At 38.6% G+C, this 26,304-nt stretch overlaps 1 protein-coding gene and 1 long non-coding RNA gene across 3 annotated transcripts in view; both read right to left on the reverse strand.

Annotated features, from left to right (window-relative positions):
• arid3c (AT rich interactive domain 3C (BRIGHT-like)) overlaps positions 1-26,304 on the reverse strand; it is an 88,710-nt gene that overhangs the window by 14,001 nt on the left and 48,405 nt on the right. For both annotated transcript variants that reach the window (XM_082168763.1, XM_082168764.1), the window contains 3 exons: positions 25,504-25,576; positions 10,369-10,552; positions 7,301-7,548 (listed from right to left, as the gene is read on the reverse strand). In XM_082168763.1, the coding sequence (XP_082024889.1) occupies positions 7,301-7,548; positions 10,369-10,552; positions 25,504-25,576 (505 nt within the window). The remainder of the gene's footprint in view (positions 1-7,300; positions 7,549-10,368; positions 10,553-25,503; positions 25,577-26,304) is intronic.
• LOC309498232 lies at positions 21,253-25,497 on the reverse strand. Its single transcript, XR_014205883.1, has 3 exons — positions 23,462-25,497; positions 21,873-23,425; positions 21,253-21,331 (listed from the first exon to the last, which is right to left on the reverse strand). It is a non-coding gene; the product is annotated as an uncharacterized lncRNA (long non-coding RNA).

A 26,304-nucleotide genomic window follows, 5' to 3' on the forward strand; every position in this document is an offset into this window, starting at 1 on the left:
AATTGACGCTATGGGGAACGTCTATACCAACGCCACCATAGCTACAAATGTCTGTCCTGTGTGAAATCAATTGCGCAGCACTAGGAAGACAAAACCTGAGACCCTGGAGTAGAGTCTAGGTCTAAAGAGTAGAACCTGACGAAGGTGTACGGTAAGGACCAGCCTGCCGCATCACAAACGTCCTGTAAAGATACTCCTGATATAAGGGCCTTAGAGGCCGCCATACTCCTAGTAGAGTGCGACCGGACAGCCCAAGGAGAAGGCTGCCCAGCCGCCTCATAAGCAAGTGAGATAGTATCAACCACCCACTTGCTCATCCTTTGCTTAGACACTGGACCTCCCTTGTTAGGGGAGCAACTAATCACTTTTCCGCCACAGGGCAGCTCTGTGGACATATGCGTCTAACGCCCGAACAGGGCAAAGCAAATTATTCGCCTCCTGGTCCGATTTCCAAAGGGAGGAGGACCTCCAAGTGCCACGAGGGAAACGAGATACCAAAGGGTCTTTCCCCACAGACATTCCACCCAAAGGACTGTGGTAAGCACCTACGCCGCCACATAAACCTTTAAAGTGGACGGGGTCAGACCTGCAGTGAACCGGTCCTGCAGGAACTCCAGAACTGTACCAATTGGGCAGTTGACTGGATCCAACCGACGGTCACTACACAAAGAAGTGAATACTCTCCACTTCCGGGCATAACGTTTCCTCGTGGAGGGAGCTCTGGACTGTAGAACGGTCTCAACAACCTCAGTTGAGAGACCTGACTCTATGAGCTGGGCCCCCTCAGAGGCCAAGCCCACAGGTTCCAACGTTCTGGCGGGGGTGAAATATTGAGCCCCCTGCTTGGGACAGAAGGTCCCTCCTGACAGGAAGCTCCAGAGGATGCCCGTCGAGGAGGGACACAAGATCGGGAAACCATACTCTGCCCGGCCAGCGCGGGGCTAAAAGAAGCAGGCAAACCCGGTCCCTGCGAACTCTCTCCAGAACTCCCGGGAGCAGAGCCACTGGGGGAAAAGCGTACAGACGTAGCCTCGGCCACGTCTGTACCATAGCATCCAGTCCAGAGGAGCTGGATGCGTGAGGGAGACCAAAGTCCCTCCATATCAGCTCCACCACCTCGGGGTGGAGCCTCCATTCCCCGGGCCTCGGCCCCTGTCTCGACAGAGTGTCTGCTCCTATATTCTGAACCCCGGGGAGGTAGGCTGCCCTGAGTGACAGCAACTTCCCCTGGGACCACAAGAAGATTTGGCGTGCCAGATCGGATAATGGGCGCGAGCGCAAACCCCCTTGGTGGTTGTAGTGTTGTTTTTGGCGGCCTGTTTTACTTTTAGTTTTAGTCTAGTCTTTGTGTCAAGCTGTCGTTTTAGTTTTTATTAGTTTTAGTCACGTTCATACTCTTTTTAGTCTAGTCTAGTTTTAGTCGACGAAAACTGATGACATTTTAGTCTAGTTTTAGTCGACGAAAACTGATGACATTTTAGTCTAGTTTTAGTCGACGAAAACTGATGACCTTTTAGTCTAGTTTTAGTCAATGAAAATTGTATTTTATTTAGTAATGCAATTCTATTTAACCCAGTCAATATAGTATTTCAAACAAGGTTATCTTATTATATTTAGGGCTGTGTCGGTGGCAGTTTGTTGGTAATGGACCAACTACCAGCGGTGGTTGGGGGGGTTGTTTAAAAAAATTAAAACTCGTTTTATATTTCCACACAAAGACGCGTGATATAGCCTACCACAATGCGCTTTGAGAGGGATGTGGGACACGAGCAGGAAAGAGACCATCGATCTCTTTTCTGATATCTTCATGTTTTCAACTTGATGTAAAATGGTCTGAAGAGCGAATTTTATCCTCCACAAGGGCGAGATATTTAAGCTATGTTTGAGATTGCGCTGCCAGAGAAAGTGAAAAAAAAAAAAAAAAATCACCCGCGCGTGTGAAACGCGCTTTACAACTAAACTTGACGCGCCTTACCATGTCTATAACAAGCACAAACTGTAGAATTTGACATGCAAGTACAAATGTAGGCTATCTGTCCTACAGCATTTTCTACTTTACCACAGTAAAGAATACGAATATAATAGGCCTTATTAAAAGCGAACCAATGAAGAAACGTTTATAATCCCCTTAGAAAATGGGTGAGACGTGAGTGAAGATTTGGGAAAAGAAAGAGATTCCATGCAGGGATGAGTCACGTTTTTTGAATATTCGATTAGTTTATTTAATTATAGAATATCGAATAGGTTGTGCGATTATTCTTTAAAATAAACTCCATGTTTTCTGTGCTGATGCGGTGGTGACGCGTTCATGTAACCAGAGGGTGACGATTATGAATGTGTCAAATATATCAATGAGACATTTTAATGGAATAACTAATGGAATAATATTGTTAAATTTGCTGATAATCGGGTGACCAGATCGCAAACCAGAATTTAAAGCCGACAAAGCTATGGGTTCACGCCATAGACAATAGCTATATAAACGGGTTCACGCACAACTCTCTCATTCGTCGTGACGTTATAACATTTCGTCTAGTCTCGTTTTGGTCAACGAAAATGAAGAGACATTTTAGCATAGTTTTTATTTTGTTAAACCACATTTAGTCTCGTTTTTATTCGTCAACGATATTGCATTATACATTTATTTTAGTCATCGTCACATGACCAGCATTTACGTTGCGTCTCGTCTCGTTTTCGTCAGGTGATAAAGGTTCGTTGACGACAATATTTCGTCATAATTTTCGTTGACGAAAGCAACACTAGGTGGTTGATATAGGCGACTACCGACGTGTTGTCCGTATGTACTAACACATGGTGTCCCCTGAGACCTGTGATAAAGCTCCTCAGAGCCCGGAAGACAGCTAACATCTCTAGGCTATAGAATGCCAGGAACGATGATGGTCTTCCCACAGACCTTGAGATGAGCGACCCTCAGGATCGCTCCCCAACCCGTGAGGGAAGCATCCGTCGTTAGCAGTTTGCGACGACAAGGAGCTCCCAGCACTGGGCCCTGGGACAGGAACCAAGGTTTCTTCCACATAACCAAGGCACGTAGGCATCGCCGCGTGACCTTGATTGTGCGAAATGGGTTGCCCCTCGGGGAAAAACCCTCTGGTCCTGAGCCACCACTGCAGGGGTCTCATGTGCAGTAGTCCAAAAGGTATCACGTTGGAAGCTGCTGCCATGAGACCCAACAGTCTCTGGAACTGTTTGACAGTGAGTAGCTGGCCTAGCTTTACACTTTTCACAGCTGCAAGGATGGAATCTATGCGTGGCGGTGACAGGCGCGCCTGCATCGACACTGAATCCCAAACCACGCCTAAAAAAGTGGTCCTCTGAAATGGAGAAAGCACACTCTTCTCGGCGTTCAGCCGTAACCCCAACTCTTTCATATGGGCGAGAACAACATCTCGATGTTGAACCGCCATCTGATGCGACTGAGCTAAAAATCAACCAATCGTCGATGTAGTTCATGATGCGAACACCCTGGAGGCGCAGAGGCGCCAGAGCTGCATCCACGCATTTGGTGAAAGTGCGGGGTGATAAAGCCAGGCCGAATGGAAGAACACGATATTGGTATGCTTTTGCCCCCGAAAGCAAACCTCAGGAACTTCCAATGACACGGACGGATGGAAATATGCGTCCTTGAGGTCTATCGTGACAAACCAGTCCTCGGACTAATCTGTGGCACGATTGTCTCAATGTTAACATTTTGAACTTGAGCTGCATGACTGACTCATTCAGAACTCGAAGATCTAAAATGGGACGCAATCCCCCGTCCTACTTTGGAACTATGAAGTACCGGCTGTAAAACCCGGTTTCCCTGTTGGAGGGAGGTACATATTCTATGGCCCCTTTCTCTAACAGAGTGTTTACTTCCTGTTCCATAACCAGAACCTGCTCGGGGCCCACCACTGTGGGCAGGACCCCCATAAACCGCGGTGGGCGTTACTAGAATTGTATCTAATACCCTTTTTCCACGGTCTGCAGGACCCAACGAGAAACATTTGACAGTAGCTTCCACGCTGTCAAAGATTCTACTAGAGGTACCAGTCTCTCGAGACTGGTTTCTGGATTTTGTTGCTGTTGAGTAGTCGGTTCGTCGCCCTGTAACGGCGCACCGGCAGGGAACGACCAAACAGACTGCTCTAGCACCCTCCTCAGAGGGGGCGGGCATCCCGAGGCCACTACGTTTCCGGGTGGACCTTGAGATATGTGCTCGCCGGAGACCGCTGCGCCCTGTAACACCGGAGGCGGCAGGGTTGGCAGAACGGTCCCCTGAGGGCACCAAAGAGAGACGGCACCGTATTTTTCTCCTGATGTTGAGTAGTCGGTTCGTCGCCCTGTAACGGCGCACCGGCAGGGAACGACCAAACAGACTGCTCTAGCACCCTCCTCAGAGGGGGCGGGCATCCCGAGGCCACTACGTTTCCGGGTGGACCTTGAGATATGTGCTCGCCGGAGACCGCTGCGCCCTGTAACACCGGAGGCGGCAGGGTTGGCAGAACGGTCCCTTGAGGGCCTGAAGAGAGACGGGCACCGTGAAAAGAGGTGTTAACCGCTCTGCTTCGGGGGGACTACCCTCATTTGTCCTGAGCCCTCAGACATCAGGACTTTTCCCCAGCAGCCTTCTTGGCGGTAATAACGGTCCGCAGATCCGTTTTACCCCTTGAAGACTGCTGGGTTTGAGAGCGCCCTCCGTGTCCACGAGATTTTTTTGGGGGAGCACGGGAGGAAACGCTCTGTTTCTGAGTGGCGCGGTGCTCAGCGCTCTTTTTAGAGGAGTGAGGCTGCTCCCGCTCAGCAGCCTCATAGAAAGAACGGCGGGGGAGAAGTTTCTGAAGTGCAGCTGCCTGTTTTGAAGCTTCTTGTGACTTCGCTACAGCACTATTAACTGCGTCTCCAAATAACCCTTGCGTGGATACTGGTGCATCTAAAAGAACATGTTTTTCTTTGTCCTTTATGTCACTTAAGTTGAGCCACAGATGCCTCTCAGTGGCCACCAGGGCTGCCATAGAGCGGCCGATGGATTTAGCCGTCTCCTTGGTGGCCCTGAGAGACAAATCTGTGGCTCTACGCAGTTCAGACACCGTATCAGCACTAATACCCCCGCCCTCCTCATAATCACCCAATAACTCAGCCTGGTAAGCCTGCATTATGGACATTGTATGTAAACACGCTGCAGCTTGACCGGCGGCGGCATAAGCTTTATGAACCAGGGAAGATGTAACTTTTACTGGCTTGGATGGAAGTGCAGGAGCCTTCAGAGAAGATGCCGTTGCTGGAGAGAGATAGCTCGCGAGCGTCTCTTCCACCTTCGGCATCTCCCCATAACCATGCTCTTTATAATTGTGAATGGATGAATAGTGTGATGTTTGTGCAGTATACACTCGATATGACACTGGTTTCCCCCACGATCTCGACACCTCGGTGTGGAGATCGGGGAAAAACGGAAGGCTTCTGCACTGAGGCTGTGCACGAGATGGCAGGAAACGTTCGTCGAGCTTGCTTTTCGAACGAGCGCCCTGCCTATCTTCTGGCCACTCAATAGATAATCGCTCGACAGCTCTAGTGATAACATCAAGCAATTCTTCAAACGCATGAGACTGAGGTGGCGAATCCTCAGACTCAGCGTCAATACTAACAACGTCCAACTCCTCAGAGCTGGACAATTGCAGTATTGGTGCCTCCATCGGGGGGGGGAAGAAACCGCAACGCGTGCTTCCACACCCTGATGAGAGGCACTGGATCTATCAGAAGGAGGCTGAGATAAGGCAGAGCCCGTCTCAACATCCACTGATAGATCCATTTGCGAACCCCAGGTCTGTGATTGCCGCCGTGCCTCGGAACGCGATCGGGATTGAACCGAGCCAAGCGGGATCGGAGCGTACGCAATGGAAGCGCGTCGCATTGCACACAGTCACCACCCTCGAGTGCTGACTGGGCATGCTCCTCACCCAAACAAACAACACAAAGAGTGTGAGTATCACCTCCCGTTAAATAACGCGGGCAGGGATGGACACACACTCTAAACTGCTGCTTGCTCGCCATACTGAATATATATATATATATATGATATAGACAGACAACACCAAATATACAGACAGATTTCACACAGAGCGCAACTGAAGACTCAGAAAGCTTTCGTTTTCTGTTTCGGGCCGGCTTTTATAGCTTCCTGGTACGTGACGTCACCCGCCTCTGACGTTCCGCCACACCATTGGACTGATTTTACATGTGCTTCAAGACGTCATCACGCAAAGCGTTCCCCATAGCGTCAATTCGACGCAACGCGAGTTCCCTTGAAAGGGAACTGTAATTTATTGAACGCCATCTTTTTTCTGAAAAAGATGACACCTTGCACTTGAAGACAGCACATCGTTTTAGAATTTTACAGTCAAAACAACAAAATATGTGAAAAACACCTATTTTAGCTTCAGGTTCTAAATGGTTATCTGACATTAATTTTGATACTATAAACCTAATACTTTAAAACTGATTCTATAATTTTTTTTTTTATGTAAAATGGTTTTGCAAATGGAAAGGACGTTGCTCAATCTGAATAGAGCTTTTTATTCTACATATTAAGATTTAGAAATGACATCCCGACAGGGAAGTATGACTCAAGTCATGCAGTAAGCACTGAGATCTATTTAAAGCTGCTTTGTAAACACTATAAATACTATCAGATTTGTAAGGGTCTTTGATCCTTAAAGAGTTGCGTGACTTATCCTTTTCCATATGGGCACATTACTGAATCATGAAGTAGCCCATGTCTCTTTGTGTTTCATTGCTCCTGCTGGTGTGATACGGAAACTGGCAGAGTGGGCAAGAGGAAGTCCTGCAAGCTGTTTCCTGTCTGCTCTGATGACCATTCAGGCCAAAGCGTGAGTAAGAAGTGCACTGTTATTGTGTAAGAGAGATGACTTCTCCTTTGGAGGATCTAGGTTGTAATTTAGATGGTCTACAATAACATTCAATTTCCTGACGATGAATACCATTTTTCTGTCTCTTTCTTTTCAAAAATCAACAATTAATATAATACTATTAGTTTTAGTTGGTTTATAATGGTTAGATTATACCTCATTTAATTTTCATTTTTATTAATTACTTTTATTATTTCATTTATTTCTCCTTGGTCTATATTATTTTATTGACACAGTAAAGAATTATTGTGCAAGGGAGGAACATAATTTATGTTCAGCTGTATTGTTAAAAATACATTAAATTTCATCTTAAAGTATTTTAACAGAAAAAAAACTTTTAAGTAGTAACAGAAGTATGTTACACAAACACATACCATTCTTGATAACAGAGGTCTGATTCAGGTGCCCGCCGTTGGGCATGCCGGGCATGCTGATGTGGGGCATTTGGAGTTTGGGGGAAGACAGCAGTGTGGGGGTGCCCACAGGGGAGTAGTTGAAGAGGGTGGAGCCATAACTCTGTCTCCGCCCTTCACGACGATTGCTGTCGATAGCTGCCTGAAGCTCCCCGGGAGAGCTCAGTCCCCGCTTTTCACATTCATAAGGATAGAGGTACTTCATATACCTGTAGAGAACAAAAGACAGAACATGAAACGCGTTCTGTGATGTACAATCCAATCACAATTTCACTACAACTAATAAACAGTAGGGGTGGGAGAAACAAAAAAATTAATTCTCCTATGCATTGCGATTTTCTCTTAATTGAATTCAGAGAATTTAACCGCAGATGCGAGATGGCACTATGTGAATGTGTCTATGTGTCGAAAAAGTTGAATTACAAGGGTAATCGTGGACAAATACATTTAAGATTTAATGCGAGATGCCTAAAGATTCCCACCTCTAATTAAATGTTTGGACGCTAAAGTCACATTGAAAAATATATGAACGTCATTGTATTAGATGCACCGCCCGACCGGCCAGGGACCGGACTCGGACGTTTTTCCGCATGATTGGTCTGGACCGGTGACCGGCCGGTCAGTCTCACATCTTAGCGATTCTGAGCCAGTCCATTTTGTTGCAAGCGGCTCAGGCAATAACGCCAGCTGCGCGTTCTCGCTCTCTTCTCTCCGACGGCAAAGTGACATACACACACATCTCCTCTCACTCACTTGCTCCGATTAAATAGTGCTTGTCTTACGCATACTTTTACAAATTCCCGCAGATTTCGCTCTCACACCAAAGAGCGTGCACCACTGATCTATACAAGTATCTCAGTCTCAAGCAGTTTGTTAGTCACAAGTACCAAAATGAGAGGCTTACTGCGCTTAAATGGTCAAATACACACAATTAAGTCAAAATGGCCATTTTGTCAAGTATTCAGTTAAACACAGTCAGTTTTGAAACATAATTAGTTGAGAAAGATAACGCATGTTGTGTAACAGTGTACTGGATCCGTACATAAACTCATGAAGTGACAGCAGCCTAATATTCCCGCTGCTGTCTGTTATGTTAATAAAAGAACAAAAGACAAAGAAAATCACTCTCTGCTCTTGTGTAACTAATTGTAAGCATTAATCTGTATTTAATTTTTACAATGAAAACTAACCAGTGTTATTTCACATTTGATTACATTAACGTCTGAATTATTTCTTACCTGAATATACTGTATATCCACTTAAAAAAATCTCTTTTTACTCTATTGCATTTTTTTGTGCTGTTGTTTGAAATTTGTTTATTTGTTCTTTTCATTACTGTCTTTTTACTTGTTTTTTTATTGAAATAAAATTTTGCATTGACAAAAAGTAGATTTTTTGTTTGTATATACTGTCAATTATAGTTTTTAGCAAAAATCGGTATCGGCAGGTTATAGTTACAGAACAGAACTCATCTTACACTTATGCATGTTCACCCAGATATCATTGAAAAACTTAATATAGAGGTCTTGATTAAAGGATTAATCTGCATTACTCTTAAGCACCAAACAACATTTGAGTATCAAAAGGTAAGATGCAGGTTTTTGTGCTGCCACCGAGTAGTGAAATATACAGTGTTTTTAACATTTATTTTTAATCATAAGTTCTAAGCAATCTCATATAACTCTGTCCTCATTTATTTGTATGTTCATCTGTAAGTGTTATTTGGGCCGTTTAATATTAGGATTTTGTTTAAAATCCCCCACCGCGACACTACCCTGCAACATCAACCCCCCAACACCTCCCTGATAAAATATGTTCCCACTGCTATGCACAGGTGTAATAGCAGAGTAACCAAAGGTGTAGTTCATCACATTAACTTTATGTTCCACTAACAGCTGACAGAAACAGAAAACTTTTGTCTTTCTTTTCAAGCAGTATATCTATTGTTTTAATAGTCACCCTATTATATATTTAATGCATATATTTACTGTCATTTACATTTTAAAAAAATAAAGGAGGGGGGGGAACACTACACCATAATGTAGTGAGTGCACATTCTTGCACTCAACAGTGCTGTGAAATCTAGATTTCCTGCATTCCTCTGTTTACATGACCTAGATGAGAGGTGTTTGTTCAACTGTCTACAAAAAGAGCATTTTTTAAACTGTTTTCAACATTTATAAGAAAAAAGAAATGTTTCTTAAACACCAAATCAGCATATTAGATATGATTCCTAAAGGATCACGTGACACTGAAGAATGATGCTGAAAATTCAGCTAAAATTCAATAAAAAATACATTTTAATTATATTTTTTTAACAGAGAAAATGGTTATTTTAAATTGTAATAATATTTTACAGTATTGCTGTTTTTACTATATTCAAATAAATGCAGGCTTTTAGTGAACACTTCTTTAAAGAAGAACTTTAGAAGAAAGTTAAAAGAACTTTAACTTTTTTAGAAGAAGAACTTCTTTCAGAAGCATTAATAAATCTTACATTCCCCAAATTTGTAATGGTAGTGTGTATGAATATATCAAGAAACTCCCCAAAATGAATATAATTTAAATACATTTGTGTTATATATTGTGTTAGATGAGGAAACCGTTGGATAAACAAAAAGCAGCTTTAGAAGTCAATATATTGTCTACACCAATCCATTTTGCAATCAAGTGTGTCAGTGTGCACACAGGGATGTGCCACTGTGTTGTTTTGTGTTTTTAGATTCTTCCACCATGAATGCCGCATTTGAAGTTAAATAGCGAGCCCTAGTCTTTATTAAATTCACAATGTGCTGATTCAAGAAAGTGCAATGCTTACACAGCATTATTGTTTGCTTGATGGATCTCAATTTTGCTGAACAAATGTAGGCTATCTTTGTAAAACCTCTTTCTAACTTTTACCAAACACTGTAAAATACATAGTCTTCACTCTCTCTATTTTAAAAGCAGATAATTAAATTGGACAAGATAGACAAGAATCAACTGGCAGTTATCAACAAGTTGTTCTCGTCTGAAGTTATCTCACTCACTGTGTTCGGAGGGTGAAAGCCGCGCTGGTGATGGAGGTAGGGAGGTTCAGGCCTTTGGTAATCTCGCGCCATATTTTCTTATTGATGACTTCCACTAAGCCGCCTTTTTCGGTGACAAGCTTGTAGAGAGTGTAGAGATCCAACACCTGCTTGGCCATGATAGGAATCCGATTCACTGGAGTCCCTGCAGGAGCCAGGGAAAAAAGCACAATATCCACAATCAATGCCATTAACTCAAGCTTATTGACGAGCCTCTCGGCCGCTTATAAGGCCAATCAGTCAGGCATAAGTAAAACGTCCGACAGCTTCCCACTCCACTTAGCAAAAATATCACTTTTTGCCTTCAGTCAAAGTCACTGTTTCACCACCAGTGAAAAGAAAGATTCTGGCTTCCATGGCTTCTTATTTGTAGAACGAGTGTGTTTATAATAAGAGTAAAATCTCAATTAGTAAAAATGATTTCACACTGTATAGGCTGATCAACTAAAAAAATGATTTACTATTATCTAATAAGTGCCATAAAGCCCTGCAGTTGGAGATAATCATTTTGACAATAAAGAGCAAATGGCTTTTAAAAAAAAGAACAAAAGTTGCCAAACATCTAAACTCTCAGATGTCGATGCTTAAACACTGCTCTCCTTCCAATTGCCAGTTCATTTGCTGAATGAAAAAAAAACCAAAAAAAAAAAACCTTGGTGATAATTTGTACTCACGATTTAATGTTAGGTTGTAATGTGTGAAGAGGATAAGCCCTTTGTGTGCATCTGAGACCGCCTGACCTCAAGATAATTAACCTGTATTTTGCTGATAGAGTTCTATTGTGCCCATTGGATTTGCCATAATAGCAATCAATAGGCAGAGAAATATAGAGCAAACAACAGCATGCCAAGCCACAGTCTGAAAAGAGCAAGGAGAGCAGAGCTATGGTCTATCAAGGTAAAAACACATCAATTAAGACTTGTAATTACGGCTTCATTTTGCCTCTCTGGCATGTGAACTAAGAGACACTATTAAAACTAAAGATTTATTTGCCTTCTCTCTGAGACAATGCTGGCATTAGATCTAAAGTAGCACAAATGTCTAAAACAATCGATTGATGTTTCTAACTTCTCCTCAAACTGACCACACAAGTCACTGAAGTAAAAGTATAAGTATCAAGGGTCTTGATTTGAAAAATAAATAAATAAATAAATAATTGTTCAGAGCAGTAGTCCTTCTAATAATGATCCAGCACAATACCAACATTTTTATTGTACAGAAAAAATAAAGAAAAGGTCTTTAAAATCACTCAGAAATGTATTAGAATATGACATAAAATAATAATTCATTGAAATAATATTAATCTCGGCACAGAACACTTTATCTATCCACTATATCCCTTTATCTGTTGCAAGTGACATTTTGAGCGTACTGTATGTATATACACAGTAGTGGCTAAAATGTATGTCTTTTGCCTTTATTCAAACATATTAAAATGTATTAAAGCTTTTTTAAGCTTATTGCATAGTTGTGCTAAGAGTGTAAAACTAATGTACGCTCTCTGCTTTATATTGTTTAATTTGTGATAACACACATTTTTTTCTAAAATGAGATTCAAAGATAATTCAATCAATCACTGTGGCTGGCTTTCACTATATCATTAGACATTATTTTGTGGGTTTTAGTGAAAATGGCCAAGAGGAAGGAGCTGTCCTCTGCAACCAATGAGGATAGTATCAAAATGGCTAAATCTGGTCAATTGACATTATATAAGCTATTGCTCGTTTGCTGGGTTTGAATGCCTTAAGAATTATCGCAAATGCAGAATGTAGAGCACTGGGCCAGTCAAAGAAGACTAGTAAGCTATTTTAAAATCACTCATTTAAATGAACTTCCAAAGTCTGGGATGAGATGTGCAATTGTAAGGAACCTCCAGTTTCATCTTGCACTGAAAGGCGAGTATGGAGGATCTGTTTGGAGATTGAACACGTGATTCCCCTCCCAACCACACACAATAATGGTGGGCAGCGAAGGCATTCCTTAATACAACTGAAATCCTTTGAAAAATTTAAAACTTGAATCGAAGTGGACTTCGACAACTACTTCCACGATCTAGTTAGTACATAGGGTTTCCGGTTAGAGCGTTCAGCGCACCCACATACATAAGAATGCAGATTATCACTATGTTTTATGGCTGCCAATTGATTAAAACAATGAATAATGATCTCTGTATTAATTATCTTGAGCCTGCTGAAATGTTCCTATAAATATATGTTCTTTCCAACTGTGCATTCTGAATAATAAATAGGCTAAATATACTTATCCACTAGGCTGCAGCAGACCTACATGCTCGTCTTCTCATTAACAGTTTTTTCCTCTTTCTGACATTTCATACCTGTTGGGTTTATTTTTAAATGAAAGTGACTATTAAAAGGATTGCTTGTGTGCGCTGGTGTTTATTCCAGTCATTTAAAATAGTTGAATTTATGAATGCTCGCGAGGTGCCTGTAACAATGTTAAATAGGCTAGGCTATTTAATCAATAACGTACACAGCGTAGAGGAGAATGACAGTCAACTACTTTGAATATTATAGCATTTTGGGCATAAACATGTAAATAGTGAAAAGATTGACATTGAAAAATTACACAGAATGATTAAAATATTTAATCCAAATAAATAAATGTTTGTGGTTCGTACTGATGTTATTCATCTGTTCTCATACACTTCAGCATCGCGGTCACTAGTTTAGACTATTGTATTTTTATTGTACTATTAGTATTTTTATCAGCTTGGGTTGGATTAAAACTTCATGTTCCAATGAATTTAGGTAGACATGCAAAAAACTTGTGTAATGCCCAGAAGAATGATGGCTGTAATCAAAAACAAGGGAGAACCAATGAAATACCTGTATTAACAACTGATATATATATATATATATATATATATATATATATATATATATATATATATATATATATTATAGATGCGCCGATACAAAATTTCTCCACTGATACTGACAGCCGAATATTCAGAATGATATCTGCTGATACTGATAGTTTGATTTATTTAAGGAATAAAAATCTCTCCAAACTAATGCTGTAAACGGTGGCAGTGGCAGTTTGCGTTATCGAGCCATTTAAAAAACGCCGTACAAATGAACGGCCAAAACGCATTACAAGTTTTTCTGTTTTCAGTTAAAACGGTGTCGTGTAAGCGGCCCCTAAATTAATAACTTATGATTTTTACAACGGAAGTGAATCAATCAAAAAACATACCTTAGCTGGACAACTTTTTTTTTTTTTTTTTTATAGCTAACTAGCAAACTGTGAACACTGGATAACTTTCCTGAGGTAAACACAATGTTACATGACGAAATTGTTCACAAGCTGTTTTATTGGCGTCTTTCCGTAGTTGAAACCCTGATTGAGCGATTACATTAGACATGTTTCGTTTCGGTAAGTTGTACTTTATTAACATATCTTTTGATATTCTAACATGTTTTTTCATGCTATAACTTGTATTAAAGTGGAAGAGATGACCCGCGCTGCTGCTTGAACTGAGGCGGCTACAGCGATCCGTTACGTCACATTTATACATCACATTGAGTGTCAAAACGCCATTTATTGATTGAATTTCGTAATAAAATGGACAGAATTTGAAAGCCGAGACTTTGTTTCTTATTACAAGTAATAAAGCGCAAAGCTCTTTGCGATTATTCGATGGCAGGCGCAATACAAATAATGTTTGGTCAAGGAAAAAATGGGCATCTGGCAACCCTGGCTTGAACTACGGGTCAAATAGAGCCTGCTTTTATGTTGTTGTTGTTGTTGTTTTTTAATTGTTAATGCATTATTGTCTTGTTAACTTGCCCTAAATTCAACACAACACACATTTTCTTCACACACAGTATGAGTTGCAGTCTGACACATTTTTCCACCCCTATTTGATTGATAGGATATAATCGGCTCTGATCATCGGCTGTTTTTAATGGCTGAAAGTGAAAATAATTGCTTTTATCGGCCGATCCCGATTATTGGCTGATAAATCTGTGCATCTCAAGTGTATATATATATATATATATATATATATATATATATATATATATATACATACATACACATATACATGCTTTATTTCCTGAAAGCATTTTTTTGGTAACACTTTAGTTTAGGGTCCAATTCTCACTATTAACAAGTTGCTTATTAGCCTGCATATGACTAGGATATTGGCTGTTTATTAGTACTTATAAAGCACATATTAATGCCTTATCCTGCATGACCATATTTTTTATCCCTTAATCCTACCCAATACCTAAACTTAACAACTACCTTACTAACTATTAATAAGCAGTAATTAGGAGTTTGAGGCATAAGTCGTAGTTAATAGTTAGTTAATAGTGAGAATTGGACCCTAAACTAAAGTGTGACCCATTTTATTTCTATGCATTTTTTGCATATTAAAATAAAACCCAGATTTCGTGATAAGCTGTAGTTTGCCTGTTAAATACCTCAACCAAGTTTAGTGTGCTCTTCATCCCAATTCAACAAACTCCTTATATTTTGATGGTTTAATTGAACTTGTATGGTAATTAAAGGCAAATATTGTACAATTATCCCCTTCGGTCATCACTTTTGGCCACTACTATGTGTATATTATGTATGAAGTTAAAACACAATAATGCACAAATAATTATTTATTCCCATGCACAAAAGGCCAAACGAAATGAGGCTGGAGCAATAAATAAAACCTGACTATACAAAAGCCACCTTTGGACTGAATCTAAACCTGGATAAGCGTCTTTAAAACAAGATTTACGAGTGCTCGATTTCCGAGGTGATGTATTCATCTCCTCTGGTCCCCTGAATAAGATGCAGTGAATAAAGGCCAGTACAAGCTTTTGTCATCCCTAACAATTTGATCTGCTCATGCATCATTATGACAATGAGTGATTATGGAGTGCAGAGAAACACGTTTTGCCAAGCTCACATAGCTGCCTACTGTTAATTGCTCACTGGCTAAAAAGGTTTAATTGAAAATGTGCTGAAGGGAATAAGCCGGTGTTGGGGCCAATCATCTATGTGGCTGCCTTCATCAGCAGTCTGCGTTTTCATCATTCACTTCAGCCAGATAATGGAAGGACAACGTGTCTGCGATTGCTTGCTCTTCCGAAGCATGAAATGAAGGGCTAATTTGTAAACACAACGGTAGAAAAAAATCTTTATCCATGTGTATAAAACAGGCAAATTGCACTGACCAACAAGCTTGAGTAAGTCCTCTATGATGTGTTTGTCATGAACAGTAGGTAGCTTTACATTACATTTATTCATTTGGCAGATGCTTTTATCCAAAGTGACATTTAAGAAACACTTCACGGTTTGCAGTGTGTGTGTGTGTTCACTACTCACTGCTCCTAATGTGTGTTCATTAACTTGGATGGGTTAAATGCAGAGGACAAATTACGAGTATGGGTTACCATACTTCACATCATGTCGCCGTCACTGTCTGCAAAGGCAAAGGGGCCTAAGGGGCATATTAAAGGTTTGCCTATATTCTTTCCATTTTATTATAATAAAACAATCTTCTACCTAGGTTAAAAATGGAGTATAAGTGTAATTCTTTTTTTATTTATTTTTTATAAAAATGCCTCCCTTGTGTTCTAGGCATTGCTATCAAGCTGATTACAAGAAGGTGCAAGAAAAAAATCTACATTATTAATTGCAACAAAGTAGAAGATTATGGCTAGCCATATATTTCTCTTTTTTTCACCCTTTGTAGGGTTTTTTACACTGTAAACAAACGTTTTGTTCAAGTTTTCATAGACAAACTGAAAAGAAACACTTCATAAAGTGGCCCATTGTTGTTAATAGTAAATCTATATTTTCATTCTAGATTATCTTAGCAGAATGGCATTTCCACACACTTCAGGGTTGTGCTTTGAGAGTGTTATCAGCCTGACTTCCTTCCAGGTAAATAGAACTGAAAATACGAGTGAAACTAAGGGTGCTTTCACACAGGCAGTTCAGTTCGAAACGGGGCATGGTTCGCATGAAAAATTGCAAATGTGAAAGCTGTCATGCGGCCCCGGGCGCGCACCGGGGTACCGAACCCGAGGCTACCTGAAGGAGGTGGTCTGTGTTCGGTTGCTCTTGAACTGTGCCGCGATTCGCGTGAATGTGAAAACAACATGGACTCGGGTTTGCACAAGTAACCTGCGCATGCGTTTTAGCCAATGATGATGTATTTAGTTCAATAAAACACATACTGTATAAGGGATGATGGTGTTGATGATTTACCTTGGATACGAGCGAGACTGAGCCTGCATTGTATTCGCGTATGGCGAGTGCAATCAGGGCAGCAAATGAATGGCAATCCGCTGTCTCCTCTAAAGATTCAGTTTGCAACGCACATACAGTAAACCCAAGTGTAATTTACTCTGCTGCGTATAATAGCACCAAATTAAAAACAAACAAAATATATTGACCATGTTTTGTTTTCTATTATGCGGCAAGATGAACGCAAATGCACCAGGGTTCAATAGAATCAAGTTGAGTCAAGTGTAAAACCAGACCAACACTGCGGGGGGCGCCGGGAACAATTGGCCTCGGACCGCAGCAAACGTGCCCGGTGTGAAAACGCCCTAAAAGACTTGTTCTTCAAGGCCGCTGATGGCCTTTCATTCTCTTCATTAGTATTTCAGGTAATTATGAAAGCGTCAAATATTGATTTATTCAAAAGAAAGTGCTGATGCTGCCCTAAGATTTGATCAATTTATTGTTGCCTCCCTGTGGGAATCATGAATCAAAGTGGGAATTTATCAGTTTACAATGGGCAATAACACTCGCATTGTTCCTATTGCTTAAAGATCAGGGGTCGTAAATGAGCCCATCACTCCAAGTCTCTTCCACGATGGATGTATTTATTCTTTAGAAGCCATCAAGGCAACTTAAAAGAAAAGGATACAATTAAGTGATTTACATCAGTTGTTTAAATCTCATTTCTCTTCATATAATGAGACAACCATAGTAGAGCTAGTGTCAAACAAAGAGGGTTTCATAGCAGCAGCACCATAAAACAACAGCCTGTTTCTGAAAACTTCTGGAATCACATGATATCTCCATTTTGACAGAGGTGTAATTTGCAGTACACGTTTCATTTACAGGTCTTAAACAGCTGGTCATAAATACTTCTCTCTATATAAAGCTCTCTGGGGGAGCAGGGAATATCATCTGCATTCTTCCATGAGCGGAGTTAAACACAGGACTGTTTGTGTTGAGCTGTGAAATAGAGGCAGCCATTTTGATGTGAAAAAAGATACGGCCATCTCAGTACACACAGGGGCTTGCGACAAACGATTCGTATTTGACAGGTTATGATTGATGATGGCAAGGTCCGGGGGACACTGGGAAGGCCAATGACCTCTGGTCTCAGGCCAGGCCTACAGGGGACAACAGTCCTGGCACGAATTCACTCACAGCGGGGGAGAACCTTTCGTGTATTGGTTTTTAATGTGTTCCGGACACATAGTGAAGCTCAGAAGATTTCAACCAAAGTTTTCATTTTCTTACTATCGTCAAGCTGTTACTTGATCCTGTGACTGAACTGATGTGGAACTTCTTTCTGGGAGGGAAATCTTTTGCTTTGGAAACATTTTGCATTTGCAACTATCCAAAATTCTCTCTAACAGGAAAAACAGTAATATTGTGAAATATTATTACAATTTCAAATGTTTTGTATTTAAATATATTTCAGAATGTAATTTAAACTTATGATGGCAAAACTGGATTTTCAGCAGTCGTTATTTCCAACTTCCATCTCACATGATTCTTCAGAAGTCTTTTTTTTTTTATCAATGTGGTGGAAACTGTGAAATTTTTTTCAGGATTCTTTGAAAAATATAAAGTTCAAAAGAAAAGCATTTAAAATAGAAATATGGTTTTTCTGAACCATTACTTTGAGCATTTAAATTTTGTCTGTTCCTTAGACACAGTTATTGTATGGCTTAAAAATATAGACTCATTTGGATTACTTTTCAGGGCCATTTGAACTACTTAAATTACATTTTCTTAAATATGATAGCTCTAATTCTTCCCTTTCTTTATTGGTAAAAAAAACTAAACAAAACAAAACAAAAAAACCTTGAGGGTAAATGATGATAGATTGTTCATTTTGGGGTGAACTATCACTTTAAGATTTGCTAGAACCAGAAACTGTTTTTAATAAAAACTCAAAATTCTTGCATTTTAGATAAGTGCACAACATTCTGTGCCAGTCAGCAAACATGACATTATTCACACTGCACGTCAAAATACATTTAAGACGTGTGTCCTACTTGCATTCTGAAATCTTTGCTAGGTTGAAGCTCAGATTGCACAGTAACCAATACTTGTCAACGATCTAAATATGAACTTGGTATCACTGATCATTGACCTTTCCTCTATTATACTGTACTGCTAAAATGTACCTACCAAAATAATGGCAGGTGGATCTTTGCATCCTGTCATTCATCTTGCTCATGTCAAACACACACACAAAAAAAAATCAGGCTATTGATCGCTTTACAGGCATTAAGTTAATATGTAAATTTAAGAGAGAACTGATGACAACAAAATTTATTTATGCAGATGTTCCCTTAAGGTCATCTTGCAATAAATTGCAAAAAAACAACAACTCAAGTTGAGAAAACCCTTAGTGATAATAGTAAAATAAAAATGGCAAAAAAATAAATAAAACATTATTACAATAAATAATAATAATAAGCAGTACATTTAAATGTTACCATACATTATTTGACCAAATATTTTTATAGTCATGAAACCAAAATGCTAAATGTTGGCAAAAGCATTACACTGGCCATGGCCAAAGACAAAAAGAGAAAGAGAAAGCCCTAAAGCAGAGGTTCAAAGCCTTTTTATCAGCTGAAACCTGAAGACATTAATTATTTACTTGTATGCCCTGATATTTTTAGTTATGCTAATCTGTCAATAAATATAATGAATTTTAGACATGCATGTCTACAAATGTTACTATAGTTATACAAGTGTCCATTTTTATATATATTTTATTTATATATATAAAACATATTGTATATATTTATGTTTTTTTAAATTAAGACATTTCTATCACCATCTAATCAACTTCCTGCAATATTATTATCAACCCCTAGGGATTTGTGAACCCCCAGCTGGAACAAAAAAACCTAAAGTAAAAGGGAAAAAATGAATCACAACAAAACCTGCCTGATTACAGAATGTCAGTGATACAGATAGTATTCGCCAGGGCTGTGATAATAAAGTTCAGGAAAGTCAGGAAAAAACTCTCAGCAAGTACAGCTTTTAATAAGAGCTGTAATGTGATATTAGCTGTTTGTGTTTTCGGCTCAAATTGCAACATGTCATTAATCTTATTCAATCCAAATATGTCTTGAAATGTCATTTATAATATGCAGTATGTCGCTTGTAATATGATCCCTACCAAATTTCAAACAAGAAAAACCACTAACGATGTGCAGCAATGAACACCCATGTCAGTGAGGGCAGCATATTTAAACATTTCACCGGAGCAAGCGGTTTTGCTCTAGTACAAAAAAGTACACTCAGGATTATCAAATTATCACCTGTCCCTGTTGAAGCACACGCAGAAATTTGAAGCGCCCGAGCGAAAGAAAATGGACCTATGACAACAACGTGTACAATCAGATCTGAGGAATTGAACCACAGTCACTGACAAAATATCCCATAGTACTACTGTAACTTTGACTTTTTGATTGCCAAAAATAACATATATCCATATGCAACATCTATGTTTAGACGGTAGGTGTAGACTTGCAGAGGCACAATCTGTTTCTATACTTCAGCCTCATAAGCCCCAGATACCCAGTGACCCAAGAACTGCCCCGGTCTATTAGCATCTACTGAGTGAACATGTATCGTGAATCTCTGTCACAGTGGTCTCATCTCAGTTAACAAACAGCTCCAACTGTCATTCACAAATCACCATAATGAGTTTCAATACTTAATATGGAGAATGTCAAATGGGAGTTTCCATTCTATTCATGCTGTCAGTGTGATAAAACAGCTATGAAAGCCACTCGGTCATTTAACACCATGGAAACATGATTGAACACAACAGTAAAACAAGTACAACAGGTAAACCTGGATTAAGCTTTATTCTAAAACAAAAGGGCAGATTTTTTTTTTTAAGATGAAAGTGTCAATCACAGAAAGCATGAACTGATAGTTAAATGATTGTTTGTTTAAAATGCCCCAGGTGCATTCAAAATTGTATAAACATTTACATGTTTTATCCAATCTGTGTAAAAGTAAGTGAACCCTTGATGAGTGCATTAGGTGTTCTATACAGATTTATACAGGCAGCAGCAGAGGCAGATTTAATTACAGTATATTTGATCTAATGCCTGAGCTGACGGGAAGAGCTTCACTTCGCTGCATTCAGGCATTTTTATGTGATGGCATCACTAGACTGGGTGACTCCTCGTTGACTGTCTCAGATGGATTAGCCCATGGCGCAATAACAACAGCATGAACCGTGATAAAACCTGGCCTGCATTCCTGTCATCACCAATTCAAACAGATGAGACAGAGTTAAATGACAACTCAGTCCTCTCTGTCATCTGTTGCCTCTCAGGAAAAATACATCAGATATCATGTGACCTGTAACTGCATCAAACATTAAAACAAACCACCAAGTTTTGCTAAAACAAGAAAATCTGTTGCAAAGATAGTTTGACTAGTCAAAAATGGCCACACATGATGTATAAACAAAGTATACTACAAAAAACTGGTATGGAAACTGTGACTGGTATGGAAAGCTTCAGAAAAGATTTACTGTGTATAATACTAACTATTATTTTGATGATCGATTAATCGAACGATTTTTTTTGTTACGATTAGTCGAATAATCTATTGATTATTTTTACGATTAATCAAATTATTTTATGATCAGTCGATTAATACTTTACTTCTCCTAACAATAAGTAATAACTAACTTCTGCCATTAATATTTCAATGTTTTATTCAAACATTTTCTCCCAAAAAAAAAAAAAGATAAAAAAACCGAAGTGCAAAGAATTAAAAGGCATCTATCAGTAATACAAATGTCTGTGATGGCTGCATTCATAGTCGCTGTTTGGAATGAACAGCAAGGAGTGAGTCTTGAAATGTCTTGTTTATTCTTCAGATTAAAGTATCTGCTTGAATACATATCTGTATGAACGGACAGCTGAAGTCACAATCACATTCTGCGACAGTATCAAAAATGGCGATGTCCATAACATCTGTAGGTTTTATCACAATTGACAGTGTGTTATTAAATAACAATCGAGTCCAATTGTTGAGGCTTGAGTTCATCCATCAGATATCGATTTCAGAGAATATATTACTATGACAGTCTTATTAAATCTTGAACTGTATATCATTGGAATAACTTGTGGCTCTATAGCTTCAATATTTGACCACTGTATAAGATAAAAACAGTTAACAGTGACAGTAATTTCTGTCAGAAATACACATCAAACATGCAAAACCATACCAGTTATTGGTATTTCAAATGAAATAACGAGATGTATTCAATCATGTCTGCTCCTTTTTATTTGTGATCATATCAAATATAACATCCATTATGGCTTTTAGTCCAAAAGTGTGCACATTTGGGGAAAAAATTTGGGATTCTCATGTTTACTTAATATTTCTTTATAAATAAATGTATTTATTTTCTTTATTTTCATTTTTCAGTAAATTATGATATCCGTCCGATCTGTCACTCATATTACATGTCATAACTCCCACCATTCTATGACGAAAATCCGGTAGCTCTGCATTCTGTCCTCGTAACTAAACTAACAGATATAAACGTTTGTAAAGATGAAACATTAAGCTAATAAATAGACGATTAGAACAATTAAAGCAGAGGTTCAAAGCCTTTTTATCAGCTGAAACCTGAAGACATTAATTATTTACTTGTATGCCGTGATATTTTTAGTTATGCTAATCAATCAATAAATATAATGAATTTTAGACATGCATGTCTACAAATGTTACTATAGTTATACAAGTGTCCATTTTTATATATATTTTATTGATATATAAAACATATTGTATATATTTATGTTTTTTTTTAAATTAAGACATTTCTATCACCATCTAATCAACTTCCTGCAATATTATTTTCAACCCCTCTGAGCTCCACTCACTCCACACCAGTGGACACACACTGTCACTCGTCTCATTCGCTCCGGTTAAATAGTGCTTGTATTGTGCACAATTTTACTAATTCCCACAGGTTTCGCACTCACACCTAAAGCGTGCGCAACCACTGATCTATAGAAGTGGCACCAACATAAGCCGCCTTTCAAAAAGCTTGTGAGTCGCAAGTACCAAAATGAGTGGCTTACTGCGCTTAAAAAGTCAAATACACACAAAATTGGCAAAATGGCCGTCTTGGCAAATATTCAGTTAAACACAGTTTACGTTTTGGAACGTAAATAGTTGAAAGAAAACGCATGATGTGTAACAGTGTATTGGATCCGTGCACAAACTCTTAAAGTGACAGCAGCCTAATATTCCTGCTGCTGTCTGATATGTTAATAAAAGAACAAAAGACAAAGAAAATCACTCTCTGCTCTTGACTGAATATCTTTTGTAACTTTAATTGTAAGCATTAATATGTTTTTAATTTTTACAATGAAGACGAATTATAGCGCCAAGGGAGAGTGACCAATAGAAACCGGTCTTTCATTCTGAAGAGCAGCTTCACTTGAGTTCAAAACATTTCAACCTGCAAGCAAAGGTTTTAGAGTCACAAACAATGACAGCAGAACAGAGAGCAAATTTGTGCATGTGTGATGAAAACTACACAAAGACAAACAATAATGTACTCGCATTGCAAAGAGGTTTGCTATTAATTACTTTATTTTTGTCATTAAAACAGCTTTAAGAAGACTTTTTATTTGCAATATTTTTTTTAATACAATATAATTATTTTTGCTCTCAAACACTGTATGTTTGACTGATTAAAAAAGACACAAAAGTAACTAATTATAATGGATTATAATTAGTAATGCTACGATTGCATTTTCATTTTACTAGTAATTTTGACTTATTTAAAGGCTTATTATGAGTTTATTTTATGACTATTTTTTAAATATTTTATTTTTTATTTTTCCTCTATTAATTTTAATGCGGCATCTTTTTGAAAAAGGAAACCACATTTATTAAAATTAATTAAATTATGAATAAATATATAATATAGGCTTACTCATTTATTATAAAAAAGTAAAGTAATCCAATACTGTACATTTTCAAACACAGACTGCTGAATATCTCCCCTTCTTGGATGTAAAACTTGTAACAACAACAACATCATAGCACTAATATGTAGTGCATATGGACAAAAGCATGAAGTGAGCTCTGAATAGCCAACTGTGTTGTGAGCAATTCAGTAATAATATATTGTATTACTGAAAATCTGCAAGGATTTTATTGAGATCCTGCCAAGTACCTTTAGTGTAATGTGTAAGGAAGCCACAGTCACAACTGTTAGAAAAGCACATCATTGTTCATGGATTAAGAGAGCGTTTCTTGCTCAATTCTTCTTTCTCAGAAAACAATCTGCTGCATTTTCTGTTTGTCTTACAGACCACTGCGCCTGACAAGTTCATAGTAAAACTTTTCAGTCAGTCATACTCAAAGTACATTTCAAACAAAAGTGGTGTGATATTGGCTGTATATGTTTTATTACAGCTATGGCTTTTAATGTACAATAAAACGTAAAAAGTAAACTTTTTAAAAGTAAAAACATAAATTTAAATGACAACTAAAAGGAGGAAAATCCTCTGAGGAACAGAATTATATATTACATATTCTATTCTATTTGGAAGCTGATGTATTACTTTGTTTACATACAATACCATTCAACATTTTTGGGGCAGTTTTTACTGTTTTTGAAAGAAACCTCTTATGCTCTCCAGGCTGCATTTATTTGATCAAAAATACAGTAAAAACAGTAATATTCTGAAATATTACTAACTTTTTCTAATTTAGCATATATTATATATTTATTATTATATTTTATTTTTAGAAATATATCATCTTTAGATTTGATTGTATTATGAAAAGAATTGAAATACATTGTTTGCTCACATAGATACTACAAAAGTGTAACAAGTTTACGGAAACAAAATCAACTTGGACGTAAACCAAAATTACAGTGAAAATACACCATATTACCAAAACAGAGGTTTTGTAACATATTACAACAAAAACAGTCCTGTGTACTTAAAATAGCTCTGTCCTGTCTTGGAAAGTCTTCAAAGGCTGCAAACTTCCTCATATTATGCAAGGCCATTAATGTTCCTCTATTTCCTCTATAAAATATCGGAGACTGATGTCGACTAAAGCACCTCAGAGGGAAAAACCTATCCGATGATGTACCTCCCTCCTCAATAAAGCAAAAAAAATATAAAAAAAAATCATTATGCTATGGTGGCTAACATAATACCAGGATGCTGCCTTCCCCACAGTGGCAAGGTCATCCCCTCAGGGATGTTTTCACATAATCTGAGAGTAATTATAAAACAAACAGCAGAAGCCGTTGTTTCAGATAGCATCAGGGGCAGAAACACGCCACAGTGGCAGCAACACTTCAGAGAAATGGACGGTTCAAGCAGGAAACCTGAAAAAGCCTATCACAATAGTATCTACACATTCTCAGCCTTTACCAAAACAATAAACCCTGCATTTCTATTGTTGGCAAGACTGCAGATGGGTGCTTAGACATTTATGATGCTTTGTTTCCAAACACCGGTGGCACACAATTATATCAAACCTACTCATTCCAATTGCTCTTATGAAATGAGATCCTCGTTATATTAATTCTTTTTTTTTTTAAATACTGAAAACATTTTATTTATTTATAAAAACGTTTTTTTAAAAGCTTGTTTTGTTAATTGCTTTGCTATGAAGATCGGTGAATACAATTTTACGATATGGAATATGGCTAAAATATCACCAGCAAGTACTATAATTACCATAATGTGAGCCTTATCATCTAAAGGCAACATGTGGTTTTGCAATGTGGGTGTGAAGGGGTGTGTGCGTCTGCCATTCGTGATCTGAGTAGCTGTACATAACAAGACTCACCTCTTTTTTGCATGAAACTGAAGAGATCATCAAGAAACTCCTTCCTTTTTTCATCGTCGTCCAGTTCGTATAGCTGTGAAATGAAAAAGAAGATGCTTTTTTAGTATTGTGAGGATTTTGCTTTGAGTTATTACAGTTATGAAGTTATAAAATGTGAAGCATATGCAAGACACCCCATCTATCGTTAAATGCATTATATTAAGGCTGGATGCTAATACATCCACACCAGTGGGAAACCACATGCATTTTAAGGGCGCTTTTCAATTTATTGGCATGTCCATTATGTTTTCTCATCCTGTCCCCGCTCTCTGAATGGACATGCTCAAAAGAGCCTTTTAAAAGCCATCTCGTGAAGGAGAAGACTGCAACCTGATGGAAATATGTTCCTCAACCTTCACTTTCAATAAGTCTTAGGCCACGTTAACAGGCGGGCAGGTCGATACAGGAAGACAGAGGGATGACCTTTGGAAACAGCGGGGCACATGGAACAAGGCCCCGGAGATAATAACCGATCATTTAGGAGTGTATTAGCTGTCACCAATATTAAAGGACCAATGCAATCAATGCCTCGGAAAAAGGTACAGTGGGTTTAAAGTGTGAATACGACACAACAGGCTTTTACCCATACAGTATGTGACATTTCCAAGCTTGCAGCACGAATAAAACATGTTCTGTTCGACATACGACAAGCAAACAAAGAAAATCGTATGAAAGCAGCTCTAAAATGCAGTAAAGCCTGTCAAGTTACCTGCAAATGTTATGTCAAAATCTATGCGCTTCATAATTTCAAGATGTATGGCA

Source organism: Leuciscus leuciscus (genome assembly GCF_965113295.1).
Source record: "Leuciscus leuciscus genome assembly, chromosome: 5".
Lineage (NCBI taxonomy): Eukaryota > Metazoa > Chordata > Actinopteri > Cypriniformes > Leuciscidae > Leuciscus > Leuciscus leuciscus.